Source organism: Cornus florida, unplaced genomic scaffold, assembly GCF_030987335.1.
Source record: "Cornus florida cultivar Cherokee Brave unplaced genomic scaffold, ASM3098733v1 CherokeeBrave_3.0.0_Hap2_Chr02, whole genome shotgun sequence".
Classification (NCBI taxonomy): Eukaryota; Viridiplantae; Streptophyta; class Magnoliopsida; order Cornales; family Cornaceae; genus Cornus; species Cornus florida.
In genome coordinates, this window is record NW_026775572.1 from 8,270,125 (window position 1) to 8,287,805 (window position 17,681).

Sequence of the window (17,681 nt, forward strand, 5' to 3'; positions counted from 1 at the left end):
CACAACTAAGGATGCTATGTGAAATTATATTCAAATATCATTCACAACACTGAAGTTCAAATATTTGCTGCTGTAATTAAATGAAATCTTTCACCAAAGAGAACATAAATAGTGACAGAAGACCATACAAGAAAAGTTATAGCAGTACTGAATTACATCCTGCTCAAAGGTGAACAAGAAATACAAGAGGTACCATTACAAAGTCCCCAACAATCAGAGCCAATCCTTCTGCTGCAGCTTCAGCGGCAGGTAAACCTCCGACAAGTACTGAAACCCGAACGAGCTCAGTGCCTGAATTTCAGCCTTCTGCTTCGTCTTCACCATCAGACTCAACTCCTCAACCCACCCCGGATTCTTCTTAACGAAATCCTCCTCCAACATATCCTTTCCGGTCTTAATATCCTGCTCCGTCATCGGCAACCTACATTGCTCCGGTATCTTATACTTGTCCAAATCGCTGGGCCTAACCCCCAACCACTTGATATCCGGTGTAGTCAGATTTGAACTATCATAAGACATGTTCTTTGACCCACAACCATAAACAGACAATATCTTCAACCCATATGGATCACTATCCACCAGAGCCAAAACTGGCAACTTCAACTCCATCTTCATCTTCCTCAGAAACAACCGCGTTGCGACATCCGGTTGCCCTTTTGCTGTCACAATTATACAGGGGAATCGATTATAGAACCTATCCTCTGCTAACCTCATATAAGCAGCATCCTTTTCAACAAGTAATATGAACAATGCATCACTCTGCATATCACCAACACGGTCAATATTGGGTGGAATCGCCTTCCCACCCATACCCATTTTGGTACAGTCAATCATATCGCCATTGTCACTGAATATAAGCCTGCCCACCACAACCCCCTTCTCGGCGGCGACCACATTGAGACTCGACCGGGTGCACCCGAGAATGCAGGAGACGTCGTCGAGGACGGCGTCGGATTGGGTCTGGTCCTGGAAGAGCTTGACATCGGTGTAGAAGAGATCACGCTTGGTGACGTGGATGTTCTTGAGGCAGAGCTGGTGGATGAGCTGGAGGATGCGGGTGGTGATGGTGGTTTTGCGGACGGTGGCGACGTTGGCGTAGGGGCGGAGGGAGGTCTTGTCCTTGAGGACGATGCGGTCGAGCTCGGGGACGTATAGCTGGTTGGCGGAGGAGCGAGAGGGGACCGAGAAGGAGAAGCCGTCGCCGGAGAGGATGGAGTGGGCGAGGGAGAGGGCAAGGGTTTCGATGGAGGACTGGACGGAGGAGAGAGAGAGGTCGGCGACCTCGCGGCAGGTGGAGGAGAGAGAGAGGTCGCCTAGGGTTAGGGCTTTGGAGGAGGATGTGGAGGGGGATTCATCGGCTAGGGCTTTGAGGATGGAGAGAATGACGGAATCGGGTTTGAGGCGGTTCTTGAAGGGGAGGGTTTTGGAGCCGTCGAGCTCGTAATCGGAGCTGTCGTCTGCACGGCGGCGCTTCTTCTTGTCTGCCATTGTAGAGAGAGAGAGAGAGTGAAAGGCGGGAAATGGATTGATTGATGAGAGAGAGAGAGAGAGAGCCACTCCTGATTAGGGCTTATACAGACAGACGGTCATGGTTCTGATAGTGGGACTTTGTACGACGTCGTAGTGGGACGCCAAGGCTATGGCAAACAAAAACACTTTTAAAATATTCACACTCTACTTTGTTTTTCTTTTACTTTTTTTATTTAAAAAATAAAAAAAAAAATTAAATGACAGCATTCTGTATCAAAATTCAAAAACACCTTCTGTCATGTGGGCGGAGGATGAGGTTCATCCTCCGCGCTGACGTGGCCCAATGAAACAATGACAAGTGTTCAAATAAAAATACTAATACAACATGGGCAATGCCCATTTTATCCGGATTAAACCCGTTTCTTACTATTTTCTCTCTCTTTCCTAAATTTCAGAACAGACCAAACCGAAGGTAAACTCTCCGACCTCGACACCCAATCTGCTATCATGTCAGAGCTCGAGTCCTCCTCGCCGCTAGCCGATGATGCGTCTACCTCTCATCAATTCCTCTGTCGCAACCCATACATCTATTTGTCTTTTTCTCCCACAACCCATCCATTTTCATTCACGCGATCTTACATTGGATTTGGTAGTGGTGGAATTGAATCATTAGTGACTGCTATTAGTGACTGCAACTGCAGGCTCTTCAGGTGAGGTTGAGACATAATTTTCCATGTCTACCTCCATGGCGCCTGCACATCAAATACTCAAAATCTCAAACAATTATTAAAGTTTATACAGGTGAAGCGCGACTATTTATCTACTGCTATTCTTGTGCAAATGGAATTTCTCATAAATGATGCTTAACAAAAAAATAAAAACTCAACCCATAAAAATTACACATTAACTGTTTTTGGATCATCAAATCACCCGCTTGCAATTGAGGCAATGACCTCCATCGTTATTGAAACCGCCACCGCCGCAAACAATCACAACCTCCCTCTCCGTCACCGTCTCGCTCTCGATCCTAGTCTCGATGGTCAAACCCTAATCCTTACGATCTCCAATCCAACTGGTGTTCAATTGATGTGCCGACTTTGACGAGACGGGCACACGCGGCGTTCTCTCTCGCCGTTGATGTGCCGACCTTGAGAGCTTTGACCAGTGGTTTGATCGCTCCCGATGAAGCTATCAATTCCTTGTTCTCGTCCCAAAGAGATAGGTTTAGAATTGCGATGACGCCGTACTCTTGAAGCTGAGGATCGGACGACGAAATCGGCGAAATCAACGGCTTGATCGCGTCGGTGCGAGTGATCTTGATTCGGTTCTCGGACTTGTTCTTGGCGAGGAGCTGATCTCCGTCGCCGCTTGCTTTTGATCGTCGATTGAGCTCGCCTCGAGGCCGGAGATGGTTGAAACGGGTTTAACCCGGATAAAATAGGCATTGCCCGTGTTTTATTTATTTTGGACACCTGTCATCGTGTCATTGGGCCACATCAGCGCGGAGAATGAACCTCATCCTCCGCCCGCAGGATGCAAGCATTGCTCTTTTAAAAAATAGGGCGATTTGCACTCACACTTCATCAGGTTTGCAATAAAAACAGGTAAACATAATTTAGGGAGAGTGTGATCTAATTGCCCCCTCAAGTTTGTAAACTTGAACAACAATACCCCCAATCATGATAAGAGTACTTAATTGCTCCTTGACTTTTGAATACACCCATTTAAATCATGAAAATACAATATTAACCTTTTACAAGTCCTTTGATTTGACCAAAATAACCCTCGGGAAAAAAAAAAACTCCATAATGGCACTCACAATTTTTTTTGCAAGTTGGCCCCCTCAAATTTTTTGTAACACTGTACTTATGGTACTAAATCATAGATAATAATTGTTGTTTTCTATATAAAAATTAAAATTGATCTCTCTCATTTTTTATTATTTTTTTTAAATCTATATTGTTCCTTGATATTAAATATAGTTTAATAGTAAATTACTTTTAACCCCTTCAAATTCCAATAAACCTCCTGCTATAAAAGATCAAATTTAGTAAAAAAAAAAATTATTAATTATTATGGTAGAAAAATTTAGTAATCATTCCTCCTAGTTGGAACTCACACACACATGTCTCTTTTGAGATTTGAACCTATGACCTTTTTTTGGGAGGTAAGAGGCTGATATCGCTAGACCATTGATCCATTGGTATTATTATGGTAATCCTTAAAACAACATACTATATTTACGCACACATATATTCACACACATACATAAATATTGCTCCGTATTTGTTATGAATTAGATAGGAAAAAAAAATTATTCATTTGACAACAACAATGATTCAACGACAACTTTTCTTATTAATTTGATTACATATTATTTATAGACATATTTTAACAATATACATTAAACTTGCACAAAAAAATTTCTTGCAATGATTTTATGTTATTTTAAAATTTTAATTTTACATTTCTAGTCTGGCCCCACCAATTAAAAATTTCTGAGTCCGCCCCCGTCGGTTTGCATATGGCATTGGCGGCCACAGTGATGGAGTTTGATTTTTATTTTTTTGCTAAGGTCATTTTGGTTAAATAATAGGACCTATAAAGGTTAATATTGTATTTTAATAATTTAAATGGGTCAATTTAAAAGTTAAAACTTAAAAGACAATTAGGTATTCTTATCATGGTTGGGATATTGTTGTTCAAGTTTGCAAACTTGATGGGGGCAATTATAACACATTTTTCCTAAGTTGTATCTACGTGTCCTTATTACAAACCTGAAAGGGTGTAAGTATAAATTACCCTAAAATATGATTCCGCACTTTTAAAAAGTAGTAATTTTTTTTTTCCTACTAAAACAATCTAGTCAATAAAATGAGTATAAAATTTAAATATAAATATCACATGTTTTTATAAAATTCAAATAACAATTGACTGTAAAAAACACCATGAAAGCATTTTCTTAAACAAAATTTAAAAGATAAATATGACGTGAGTAATTTTATGCCGCGCAAATAAGGTAAGTGGAATCGTAATTTTACAGTTTGGTGAAAAATTTCTAATAAAAAACTTTCACAAAAAATATAATTATTATGATATATTAAGAGATTGTCCTTTTGACAAGAGTAACATATTCTTCTTCTTTAACTAGCCAGTTAAAAAATACTTCAAATTTTTGAGTACAAAGATACACGTCGATTCTTTTAAATTAATACTAGAAGACTAGAAATGAGAGAGAAATTTTGATAGTGCCTTAGTTATAAATAAAAAATAAAATGATTTAATTTTTCTTGATGTTTTAATATATATATATATATATATATATATATATATATAAAATTTTAAAACATGTAAAATAGGATTTTATGTTTTTTAAAAAACAATAACAAATGAGTAATTAGTAATTACTAAAACATGTAAAATAGTAATAATTTACTTCTAAATTCTCCTGGGAAATATTATTTAAAAGATAGTCTCATCTTCTTATCTTAAGTCACATCATTTATTTAAACAGTGTCATTCTCACTCCATGCACTTTGGCTTCAACCTCCACTCACACTCTATGTAATATAGATTTTGTAGATTTTACGCTTCCATTTTCGCTCTCGCATTTCACACACTCATTTTATTAGGGATGACAAAGGGGCGGTTTGGGGTGTGGAACATCATTCCCATCTCGATCCTGTCCAAAAAAGTTTATTAAACATGGTGCGGGAACTGATTTTGTAGAGTATTTTCACTATCGTATTACCAATTTAACGAAAATAAATAATGAAACGAATTTCAACTATGATAATAATTATTTTTCTATTAGGTAGATAAAGACAATATTTAACTTCTTAATTGGAACTTTAGACTTAACATTATTGTAATTAAGAATTTAAAAAATAATACATAGAAGTTCTTAAAAGAAAATGATATAAACTGATATTTAGTGATTGGAATAGAATAAATAAAGATTTGAATAAAGTACAGGAACAAAATTTTAATCTATTATTATAAACGGACGCGAAATGGTATTTCTCCATTCCTGTCTCGAAATCATGCAAATTATAGATATTTGATATTTTCTCATCTATATCCTATAGACTATATGTGACTTAAATTTTGCTTATTTTTGTGCTGCACAATTGCACTCTTTTCACGGACTTCGTGTGTGTAACGGGTGGGCATTTGCGCATTTACCTAAAAGCTTAAGCTGACGCCCTCGTTGCGGTCAGACCACCCTGCCTACTCAGGGTGAAAACTGGAATGCCCACCCAAAAGCTTAAACTGTAATCTTTTTCCAATAAATTTCCCTTATCTAATTTTTTTACCAAAGAACCCCTCTCAACTATATGAAGGGGGTAAAAGAGTTAATATTTGGGCCAAAATGTCATTTTATTTAAATTTTAATTCTCTTGAATTTCAAAAATTCATATTTCACAAATCGTACATCCAAATGTTGTAAATAATATATGCACAGAAAGCTTATGAAACAAGAATTCAAAAAATATAAGATTTGTTTAACAAAACTTCATAACCAAAGAGAAATAAGCAATCTAAAAATCTACTCCAACAATATTAATTTATTTTTAAGAAATAAAATACTCGAGATATTTGCAAGAAAATTTTCAGAATTATTCATTTACATATGGAACCGAATATGTAAAAAATTTAGCCCCAACAGAGATCGATTTAATGAAATATCATATATTGCGTTAAAGTATTTTCATTATTTTATAGACTCGTCATTTAAAAATGAACATTCGGTTTCTTTTGGGAGTAATTTTTTTATATGTTAGGCTCTATATGAAAATGAATAATTCTGAAAATTTTCTTGCAAATAACTAGAGTATTTTATTTTTTAAAAATAAAATAAGATTGTTGTAGTATAATTTTAGATTGCCTATTTATCTCTTTAAAAATAAAATAAGATTTTTGTAGTAAATTTTTAGATTGCCTATTTCTCTCGGGTTATGAAGTTTTGTAAACAAATATTATCGTTCATACATTATTTGCAATATTTGAATGTACGATTTGTGAGATATGAATTTTTAAAGTTTGATAAAATTAAGATTAAAATTAAAGAATATTTTGGTCTAAATATCAACTTTTTTTATCCCATTAGATAGTTGAAGAAGGTTCTTTGGTAAAAAAATTAGATAAGAAATTTATTGAAAAGAGTTACAAGTCGAGGGGGTTTTTTGATAAAAAAAATTAAACGAAAGGAGTTTACTTAAAAAAAAATTACAAATCGAGGGGAGTTTTTTTGTATTTTGCTCTAAAATATACTAACAATTATAAATGCATTCCTTACACCCCGAATTTGTCCCGACCAAGATTAAATGTGACCCGCCCCATTTGATTATTATTCGGATCCGAATATCCGTTGCAAAATGCTTATAGAAAGTGTGTAAACCTCACACCCTTCATTTCTTCTCTCTCCGCCGAGCGAATCTGTGCTTCAATGGCGGCCATAAAACGCTTACTGAAAACATCAGCATTCTCTTCCTCCTCCGCCATCCCTTGCATCAGGAGATGTTTGTCCACAGCTGCGGTGTCTGAAACCGATGCTCGCCTGAAATCTCCATCGTACCCTCACAATTCTCTCCCTCCGCAGGCAGATCCCAAGGGAAAGAACGTCCAATGGGTATTTCTGGGATCTCCAGGCGTCGGAAAGGGCACATACGCCAGCCGCCTCTGTACCCTCCTCGGCGTCCCTCACATCGCCACCGGCGATCTCGTCCGTGACGCTCTCTCTTCCAATGGACCCCTCTCTCAACAGGTCTGTCTATACATATATATACATAATATGAGTATCTACATGTCTATGTATTATGTTCTTTTGTTATGTGGTTTAGATAGTGTTGAACTGGATTCGTTGAATCTGTTGTTGCTGAAATCAGGGAGACTACGATGTTGTTCAATAAAATTAAGTGCTGAAAAATGTAAGAGCTGAAGTTTTAAGTGATAATTGCAAATTAAGATTTTTTTAGATATTTTATTGAATGTTAGTGTTAAAGTATTGACAAGTGATGTGACTCACTTAAAATTTTACTCTATTTTGAGTGACTTATTTTTGTTCAGAAATAAGTGCTGAATTGGGTTATCAAACAACACCTATTACAGCTAGGGAAAAAAAAAAAAACCTAACTATTACTTTTGTGGATTAGTTTTTGGACATAAGTTCAGGGTTTAATTTTTGATAAAATTTCTTTCTGGATTAATGTGGATTAAGTTGAATTTTCCTAGATTTGGGAGGTTTTAGGTTTGTTCAAAATCAAAAGAGAAAGAGAGAGATCAAAAGCGTATTCTCTGTGTCTATAAAAACAACTTACAAAACCTAATAAGCCTACGTAGGCTTATATATGTTACAAGGTTTACATAATAACACAAACAGCCTATTAACTAAACATAATTACATAACGACCCATTATTATATATATATAACTTCTAACACTCCCCCCAAGCTGGAGAATATATATCAAATAATCACAGCTTGGAACAGATAGTTCTTAATCGATTATGACCCAATGCTTTGGTAAACATATCAGCTAATTGATCTTCAGACTTCACGAATGGAGTAGAGATACTCCCACGTAATATTTTTTCTCGAATAAAGTGACAATCAACTTCAATATGTTTGGTCCTCTCATGAAACACAGGATTTGATGCAATGTGAACTGCTGCTTGATTATCATAGAACAATGGAGTAGGAGCTTCAACTGTCAACCCAAGTTCTTTTAGAAAATGTTGTATCCATGTCAACTCACTAGTGGTATGGGCCATTGCCCTATACTCAGCTTCAGCACTAGATTGAGCTATCACCGTTTGCTTTTTATTTCGCCATGTAACTAGATTTCCTCCTACAAATGTGCAGTAGCCGGTAGTAGATCTCCTATCTGAAGGAGAATCGGCCCAGTCGGCATCTGTAAAACCTTCCACCCTGAGATGACCATTTGGTTTATGTAGTAACCCAAAACCTGGAGCTTGCTTGAGATATCGGAGAATCCGAAGAACAGCAATCCAGTGTGGCATTCTAGGGGCTCCTATGAACTGACTTACAACACTAACAGCCGGATATTCTAGGGGCTCCCACGAACAACATATGAAATATCAGGTCGAGTGATAGTGAGATAAATTAATTTCCCAACAAGGCGACGAAATCTGCCCGGTTCACTAAATAGATCACCCACATCAGTTACAAGTTTTGTATTTGAATCCATAGGAGTATCAACCGAACGACCACCTAACATACCTGTTTCTTCTAATAAGTTCAACACATACTTTCGTTAGGATAAACTTATACCTGTCTTGGATCTAGCTACTTCAATACCCAAGAAATACCTAAGTTTCACACACATCAGTTACAAGTTTTGTATTTGAATCCATAGGAGTATCAACCGAACGACCACCTAACATACCTGTTTCTTCTAATAAGTCCAACACATACTTTCGTTAGGATAAACTTATACCTGTCTTGGATCTAGCTACTTCAATACCCAAGAAATACCTAAGTTTACCCAAGTCTTTAGTGTGGAATCGATATTGTAGAAACAACTTCAACTTAGCAATGCCTTCAGAATCATCACCTGTGATCACAATATCATCAACATACACCACAAGAATTATGAAACCAGCTTTAGTGCGCTGGTGCAATACCGAATGGTCCGTCTGACACCTCTGAAGACCAAACTTTAATGCCGCCTCAGAGAATTTTCCAAACCAAGCCCGTGGAGATTGTTTCAAGCCATATAGAGCCTTTTTAAGGCGACAAACAGTGTGAAGATACTCCCCCTAAGCAACAAACCCAGGCGGTTGCTCTATATAAACCTTTTCTGCTAAATCACCGTGCAAAAAGGCATTTTTAACGTCTAACTGAAACAGAGGCCAATGTCTATTAGCAGCAAGAGAAATCAAAACACGAATAGAGGAAATCTTAGCAACAGGTGCAAACGTCTCATCATAGTCAATACCATAAGTTTGGGTATAACCTTTGGCAACAAGACATGCTTTTAAACGCTCAACGGACCCATCCGAAAGATACTTCACAGTATATACCCAGCGATAACCAACAGGTTTGACACCTGGAGGTAATGGAACAAGAGTCCACGTGCCATTCGTATGCAAAACATTCATTTGATCCTGCATTGCTTTCCTCTAACTCGAATCAGACAAAGCATCCTGCACAGTCTTAGGAACAATGTAGTAGACAACTGAGAGGAAAAACATGAGAATGATGGTGATAAGGAATTATAAGAAACATAATGAGCAATGGGATGTTTAGTAGCACACGAGCGAGGAGCTTTACGAAGTGCAATCGGCAAGGAATCAGACACAGTGGAATTTATCGGATCCAAAGACTGAAGATGATGGAGGAGGCACGACAACAAATGGCTTTGGTCTTCGAGTGTACACCTGTAGCGGGGCAGATGAAGGAACCAGAGATTGAGATTGAAGAGAAGGTGAGGGAAGAGGAACTGCAGAAGGAGGCGACTCAAGATTGATATCAAGAAGTGAATCAGTATTTGAAAAATACGGGATGGACTCAGAAAATGTGACATCCGCGCTAATAAAGTATCGTTGAGAAACAGGACTATAGTAGCGATAACCTTTATGAGAGCGAGAGTAACCAAGAAATACACACTTTGTGGCACGTGGGTCTAGTTTATCAAAACCAGGACCAAGATTGTGGACATAACATACACATCTAAAAACCCTAGGAGGAAGAGAAAACAAGGGAGAATCAGGAAATAAAAATAGAATGTGGAGATTTGCCATTTAATACGGATGACGGCATACGGTTAATAAGATGACAGGCTGTAAGAACAACATCACCCCAAAACCGTTTAGGCATACGCATATGAAACAAAAGAGCACGAGTTACTTCTAAGAGATGTCGATTCTTATATTCTGCAACTCCATTTTGTTGTGGAGTATAAACACATGAATTTTGATGAATAATTCCTTTATCACTAAGATATGTATCAAAGGGTGTTGAAGAATATTCCTTAGCATTATCAGAACGTAGAATACGAATTGGACATCCAAACTGAGTTTTGATTTCTTTGCGAAATTTTTGAAAAATTAAAAATAACTCAGAACGATCTTTCATTAAAAACAACCAAGTAAGGCGAGAATAATCATCCACAAATGTCACAAAATAATGAAATTTATTGATTGAAAAATGTTTTATTGGACCCCATACATCTGAATGAACCAAATGAAAAGGACTAGAAACACGATTATTAACCCTAGACTTGAAAGACACGCGATGGTGCTTACTAAGTTGACAAACTTCACATGACAAGAATTTCAAATAACTAAGACTAGGAACTTAACGCTTCAAAACTTGAAGTGACGGGTGACTAAGGTGACAGTGCCACTGGAATGAAGACAGAGAAGACTGAAGAGCCACAGGAGAAGGTTCGAAATCAAAATAATATAAGCCACCGGCTTCATGCCCCGTACCAATCTTCTTCTTTGTCTTGAGATCCTAAAACACACAAGAAGTAGGATCAAATATAACAGAGCACTGGAAAGATTTAGTAAGCTTACTGATAGACATTAAGTTAAAGGGAAACTGCGGAACATGTAAAACAGACGAGAGAGACAATGAATCACTAAGTTGAGTTGTCCCCAAACCTGAAACCTGAATGGATGAACCATTAGCAAGAGTAACACTTTGAGAAGTAGGTACAGAATGAAAATCAGATAGAAGAGAAGAACATCCGGTCATATGATCAGATGCTCCAGTGTCTATGATCCAAGGACTGCGAGTGGAAGACAATAGACATGTGTGTGCAGTACCTGACTGGGCAAAGGTAGCCGTGGAAGATGAATTAGATGCTTGCTTATAAGACAAAAACTGAGTATACTCATCTCGTGGAACATGAACTGTATCTGATTCAGCTACATTGTGCGATCCAGAAGCGACATCATTCAGAGAAGAGGAAACTGGATTTGCATAATTAGATGGTTTCCCATGAAGGTCCCAACAAAAGTTCACAGTATAATTAGAAAGACCACAATGAGTACACTTTCTTAATTCCCTGCCACGGCCACGTCCTCCACGTGTATCACGACCACCACGTGCGGAGCGTACCCCACGACCTCCACGGTAAGTATTATATTCACCCTTTGAAACTACCAATGCTGAACGCTCACCACTCTGTCCAGTATTCAAATTTGAGGTATCACTTGCTAGTGTAGTACGCTGAAGTCAAGAAAACACCTCAGCAAGAGATGGAAGTGTTGGACTGCTCATAATTTGTGCACGAAAAGGCTCATATGCTAATGATAAACCAGTAAGAAAACGGACAACATTAAAGTCCGCACGCTGTTCTTGCATACTGCGAATATCAGCAGTAATGGGCTGATACATATTCAGCTCTTCACAGACTCCCATAACTTTGGAATAAAACTCTTCTATACTTTGAGTACCTTGTTCAAGATTGAAGTACTGTTTACATAGCTCATAAACACGGGTGATATTACCTGTCCCAGAATATAAATGCTGTAATCTATCCCATATATCCTTGGCTGTATCCAAATAAAGTAACGTTGAACTAATTTGGGATTCAATACTATTTATCATCACAGAGATGATCTGAGCATCTTCCTTTTCCCATGCATCAAAGGAAGTATCAGTTGCCTTGAGTTTCTCTTTAGTCAAATGAGAATCAAGACCTCTGCCTTTGAGAAAAATGGCAACAGATTTGGCCCACAATATATAATTCTTCCCATTGAGCTTAACTGAAGTCATGGGAGAATTAAGACTGTTCGTGGGTGAAAGCAAATCTGAACTTGAACTTGAGGCCATGTTGAATCCAGCAAAACAGAGAAGAAAAAGGAGAGAGAACAAAAATTCTATATTCTGGCCGAACCTGGAAGCAGGTCTGATCCTGATACGGGTCGGATCTTGGAACCGGACCGGATCTGGACTATCCCTGGTTTAGTAAACCGGGATTGGAATAGCACAATCGTGTAACCAAACACGGGTCTTCTTCTTCACTCCGTCACAAACTCCGGTAAACAATACGGCGGAGGCGATGGCAACCTAACCACGAGCAGCGGCCGAATCAACAAGCAGCGGCCGAATCAACTTCCGGCCGAAAACCAATCTCACCTCTGCAAATCGAGATGAAGAAGCTTCTGCCGGCGACGACGAAGAAGGCAGAGACGACGACCACCAAAGAGGAGCTGCCGGTGACGATGAAGAAGGCAGAAACGACAACGAACACACTTCAGATCTGATTACGGTGAACAAGAAATTGCCGACAGAGCCATCAAAACCACAATCACGATTCCGATCGTGATTCAAATCGTGATTCAGATCGTGATTCACCACCAACCCACCTACTAACTCTCACACGCATGATCATTGTGCTCTGATACCATGTTCAAAATCAAAATCAAAAGAGAGAGCAAAAATGTATTCTCTGTGTATATAAAAACAACTTACAAAACCTAATAAGCCTATGTAGGCTTATATATGTTACAAGGTTTACATAATAACACAAACAGCCTATTAACTAAACATAATTACATAACGACCCATTATTATATATATATAACTTCTAACAAGGTTCAATGGGGTTTAATTGGACGGAAAGATGGCATATATCTTCCATAGTGAATCTTGTGAGACACGATCACCTTATTATTATTATTTTATTTGAACTTACATTTTACCTCAAATACACATACAGCAGTTGCAAAAGCCCATTTGGGTTGAATCTAGAACATGATGTCAAGAAAGGATGGCAATTGTCGACAGAACTGATGAAGTCCAATCTGAAATTGGCGGGCTTTTGTTGGACACAAAGAAATGAAACTTGCAAGCACGTGGTTGGCTTTTAAGCTTTGGTTTGCTTGGATCGGTTTATTAAAGGAGTTGCAATCGGCTGGTCATGACAATAACCAAATTAGGCTCGTTAATGACAAAACTTGATTATTACTCAGTAGTCACTAGACTCACTACTAGTATACGAAAAAAAAATGTAGAGTCCTTAATAGGTTATGCTTGCTTAAGTTTGATGAACTTGTCTAAATGCATGAAATACATATATGGATTTCGGATTCACGTCTGACATCATATATGTATTTTGGATACACGTCTGACATCAAACATGCTCATTATCGACACATTCACACGATTGACACATGTAATAATCCACGTATCATAGATGCTTGTTATACCCAACCCATACCCAAAGACAAAATGACAAACAGCCTGTTTATTAGAACTCACAAGTGTTTAATGCTGTGCGATCCATTTAATTAGCATGTTCCATTTTTGCTTTGATTTTTTACCTGTCTATTAAACAGGTTGTCCCCAGGTGGACATTTTCTTTCTAAAGATTGAAGTCTCAACACAAACAAGAACACAATTCAAGACAACACTTAATAGAAGTATGCTATTTACTGCTATGTAAACCGTAGGTTCTTGGACAAAATTAAAATTTAGCAAGTTTTTCCAAAAGGGTAGCTATGATGAGTGTTTGCATTCTACTTTTGATATTTGCAGTTGGTCATAATGAACTATAAATTCCCTTTTCATTTGTATAAATCTAGCCTCCTTCAGAAACAAACTGTCCAACTCATACGTTTTCGAGCATGCTGGTTCTGGATACATAAATCACACTTTTCAATGCAGGCAAATTTCTTTAATTAATCATGGGTCGTTGTGTCTTCTTTTACATTGTCAACCCCTTTAGTTTTATTTTTGAACTACATTAAGTGCTACTTGTAAATGATTTGAAACGATTCTTACACATCTTCCACTAAATGGAGCCCTTTGAGATATATATGCTATATATATATATATATATTTTGGGATAAGTGTTATAGGTTAGAGAAGTAATTGGTTAAGTTTTTTATGGGTATTATTATTACTTGTCTTTAGCTTTCCAGATAGCCTACAAGCAAGGTAAGTAGGTCCATTATTGGCTGTAGGGGACTCGAACCCTTGTCAATTGAGAGGAATAGGGCCCCTCACCCAATCATACCAGTCTCTCTCTTTCCGACCGGTATGTAGAATCGTCGGAGTGAGCAGCTGAGCGAAGTGGGCTGTGTAATCATTATAGTGAATCCTGGCTATCCTTTATTAATTCTTTTTTCTTTTTCTTTTTTTTTTTTTTCCTAAACTGAAATGACGGTAGCTTATTAGTTTCTAGTAACTTCTGATCAAGTGGTTGTTTGATTTATGGCACCTAAACAACAACTGATAGCAATAAACTGTTTCGTGTGTCACATGTTTCGATATATCATGTTTCATATACTGATGTTTCATTTACAGTTTTTTACTTCTATCTAGTAGTCATTTATGCTTTAAAGATCTGCGTGGTTCATTTTCTCACCTAATTATGAGATCAATAATGAATCTGGGAGCAAGGAAAAATTATAGTGACTCGGTGTTCTTCTTTCCATTTATTTTCTTTGATGTCTTTCTACAGCTGGCGGAGATTGTTAACCAAGGGAAACTGGTTTCAGATGAGATTATATTAAGCTTATTGTCAAAGAGACTTGAGGCTGGAGAAGCTAAAGGTGAATCGGGATTTATTCTCGATGGTTTTCCCCGAACAATAAAACAAGCGGTGAGCACATTCACTTTGTTAAAGAGCACATTGTATTACTTCAAGTCATTTTTTATTTTCTTTCATATAAGATATATACAATGAGAGTGATCTGATTTTTTTTTTTTTTTGGGAAACACTCTCTCTCTCTCTCTCCCTTCTCTGTTTTTCTCTCCACCCTGGGTAGATACTCATGCATTATTTTTGTGGTCTGTACAATTTTGTCTCATGTATCTGTATTTCCAGGAAATTTTGGATGAAGTCACGGACATTGATTTGGTGCTTAATCTAAAAGTCCAAGAAAATGTACTGCTTGAGAAATGCCTTGGTCGAAGAATTTGCAGCGAGTGTGGGAAAAATTTTAATGTGGCCTCCATCAATGTCAAGGGTGAGAATGGGAGACCTGCAATTAGCATGGCTCCACTTCTTCCCCCACAACACTGCATGTCAAAGCTCATCACTAGGTCTGATGATACCGAAGCTGTAGTGAAAGAACGAATCCGTATATACAATGAAAAGGTATTTGTTTTATATTTTTTTCCCCACAACGTGTATCTTGAGTTGATGGGGGTGGTTATTCTTTTTTTTCTTTTTGTTTTGGTGGTGGGGAGCACATAGAAACGACAGTAATTTTTACACTGCTTTCACTGGGAAAATAAGCAACCATATAGCATTATTTCATTATTACCATCAAAATGCAAAAAACACCTAATATTTGTAAGAGTTGGACTACTTTTATCTTGAATAGTGTTTAGAATAATGTTTTGGTAGAAAAAAGAGATTTTAATTAATATAGGGTGCACAACCTCTTGGCTTTGCTCTTCCTAGGAGATTCTTACTATTTATCTCGATAGTATTTATAAGGAAATCTGTGGAGCACTTTCTCTCAATGTCTCATGCCCAAATTTAGTAAACATTTTGTCACCTCATTAACTTCACCTTATGCATGACCCACATTTGATCTGCATTGTTACTCTACATTCTCTAAAAAAATGTGCAGCAGCCGGAGCTTATGTTAGTTTAAATTATTATTAAATGCCTGTTTTATAGTATTTTTACATTGTAGGAGGTTAAGAGATAGGTTATCATTATAAAAAGGTGATACATTTTTCACAAAGCAGCTGAGACTAGCTGCTGAATATTATATCTTGGTATCCTCTAGTTTCTCATACGCTTTAGGTAAGACCAACTTTAAGATTACAAGATATGGTTTTATTATTATTTTGGTGATGCTGACCCCACCCCCTTCTTCTTTTTCCCTTCTGTTAGAGGACAAACGTGCATGTTGGCCATTCAGTTTGATCTTCTCTCCTATCTCATACCATGAAATGATTGTGTTTCTATTTTTTTGGGCAAGCAAAGTGTGTGCAGAGTCATAGCCTCACCCATTAAACAGTAGAAAACTTTTTTTCTTTTTTGTTTGTGTGTTTGTTTTGATTTATTTTGTGAATCCTTAATGAACAATGAAGTTAAGGGGGAAAAAGCCATATTGTTTCCTTGTACTTTGCTGCGTTGCGATAATTTTCTTTGCTTGAAAGTGATGCATTTGTTTCCTCTTGTATTTGCAGAGTCAGCCTGTGGAAGAATACTACCGGAGTAGAGGAAAATTGCTCGAGTTTGAACTTCCTGGAGGAATCCCAGAATCGTGGCCAAAGTTGCTGGAAGTTCTTAACCTCAATGACTACGAGGACAAGCAGGCTGCTGCAGCATAAATTCTTGCCAATCACTTCATAAGGCGTCATTCTTTGCATGCATAAGCATGCTTCTAGCAATTTTGCCTGATGACAGGAAAGCTTCTCTTTTTTCTTTCCTTTTTCTTTTTCCCTGGAGAAAAAAATAATATAAACCACGAATTACCTAGCCATGTTATCATGGTGGCTGCCTAGTCGGCTTTTTTTTCTTGGAATTTTATTTTTAATCAGTCATGTTGTACCTTAAAATGAGAGAGTGAGAGAGAGAGAGAGAGAGAGAGAGAGAGAGTTATGTTTAACTTATTGTTTGTGTAATAATTTCCAGTTGGAGGCTGGTAATATGGCACATACTTGCTGTAAGTTTTGATTGAAATTAGTTGGATTGCATATTTAAGTGGCATATGATGTTCTTACCTCTAGCTCATGAATGGGATTAGTTTTAGTTTTATGGTAGTCATTAGCAATACAGTGAATTAGTGAGTCACATTGATTACACAAGAGAAGATTATTTGCATCACCCAAATTAAAGTGAGTTTTGCTTACCATTTTGTTCTTTATTAACAAAATTACAGTGCGATAAATGAAAGTTTATTTGAAGCATAGTAGTTTTATACGTACCTCCTAGAAATGATACTAGTGCAACAAAAGTAGTAGCTAAAGGGAATGACTGAACTAATAATCCAATCCCCACTGAATGAAGGTGCTAGTTCACAAGTATCTTCATAATAATTTTTTTAAACTATTGACTGATTAATTTTTGGGGGCAAGAAAATATTTAATCCATATCTGCTAAGGAGAGAAACATTTTAAAAATATATATTAATGGTTTTTTTTTTTTTAAAGTTCAAGCATACCTTTAGAAAGAAAAGAAGAGATCATTTGCTAAATTTTATTTATATATATATATATATTTTCTTTTTGTCATTAGCAAGGAAACTCTCGCACACCTATTTATTTATAT

The 17,681-nt window shown here is 37.2% G+C and overlaps 2 protein-coding genes across 2 annotated transcripts; one reads left to right on the forward strand and one right to left on the reverse strand.

Moving 5' to 3' along the window:
* Positions 1-50: 50 nt before the first annotated feature.
* LOC132293462 (DNA topoisomerase 6 subunit A) lies at positions 51-2,871 on the reverse strand. Its single transcript, XM_059790963.1, has one exon. The coding sequence runs from the start codon at positions 1,486-1,488 to the stop codon at positions 214-216; it is 1,275 nt and encodes a 424-aa protein (XP_059646946.1). The 5' UTR covers positions 1,489-2,871; the 3' UTR covers positions 51-213.
* Positions 2,872-6,880: 4,009 nt separating this feature from the next.
* Positions 6,881-17,120, forward strand: LOC132293463 (adenylate kinase-like). The gene is made up of 4 exons (XM_059790965.1): positions 6,881-7,237; positions 14,910-15,050; positions 15,276-15,548; positions 16,598-17,120. Exons 1-4 carry the CDS (start codon positions 6,920-6,922, stop codon positions 16,739-16,741), a joined length of 876 nt encoding a protein of 291 aa, XP_059646948.1. The 5' UTR covers positions 6,881-6,919; the 3' UTR covers positions 16,742-17,120.
* Positions 17,121-17,681: the final 561 nt, after the last annotated feature.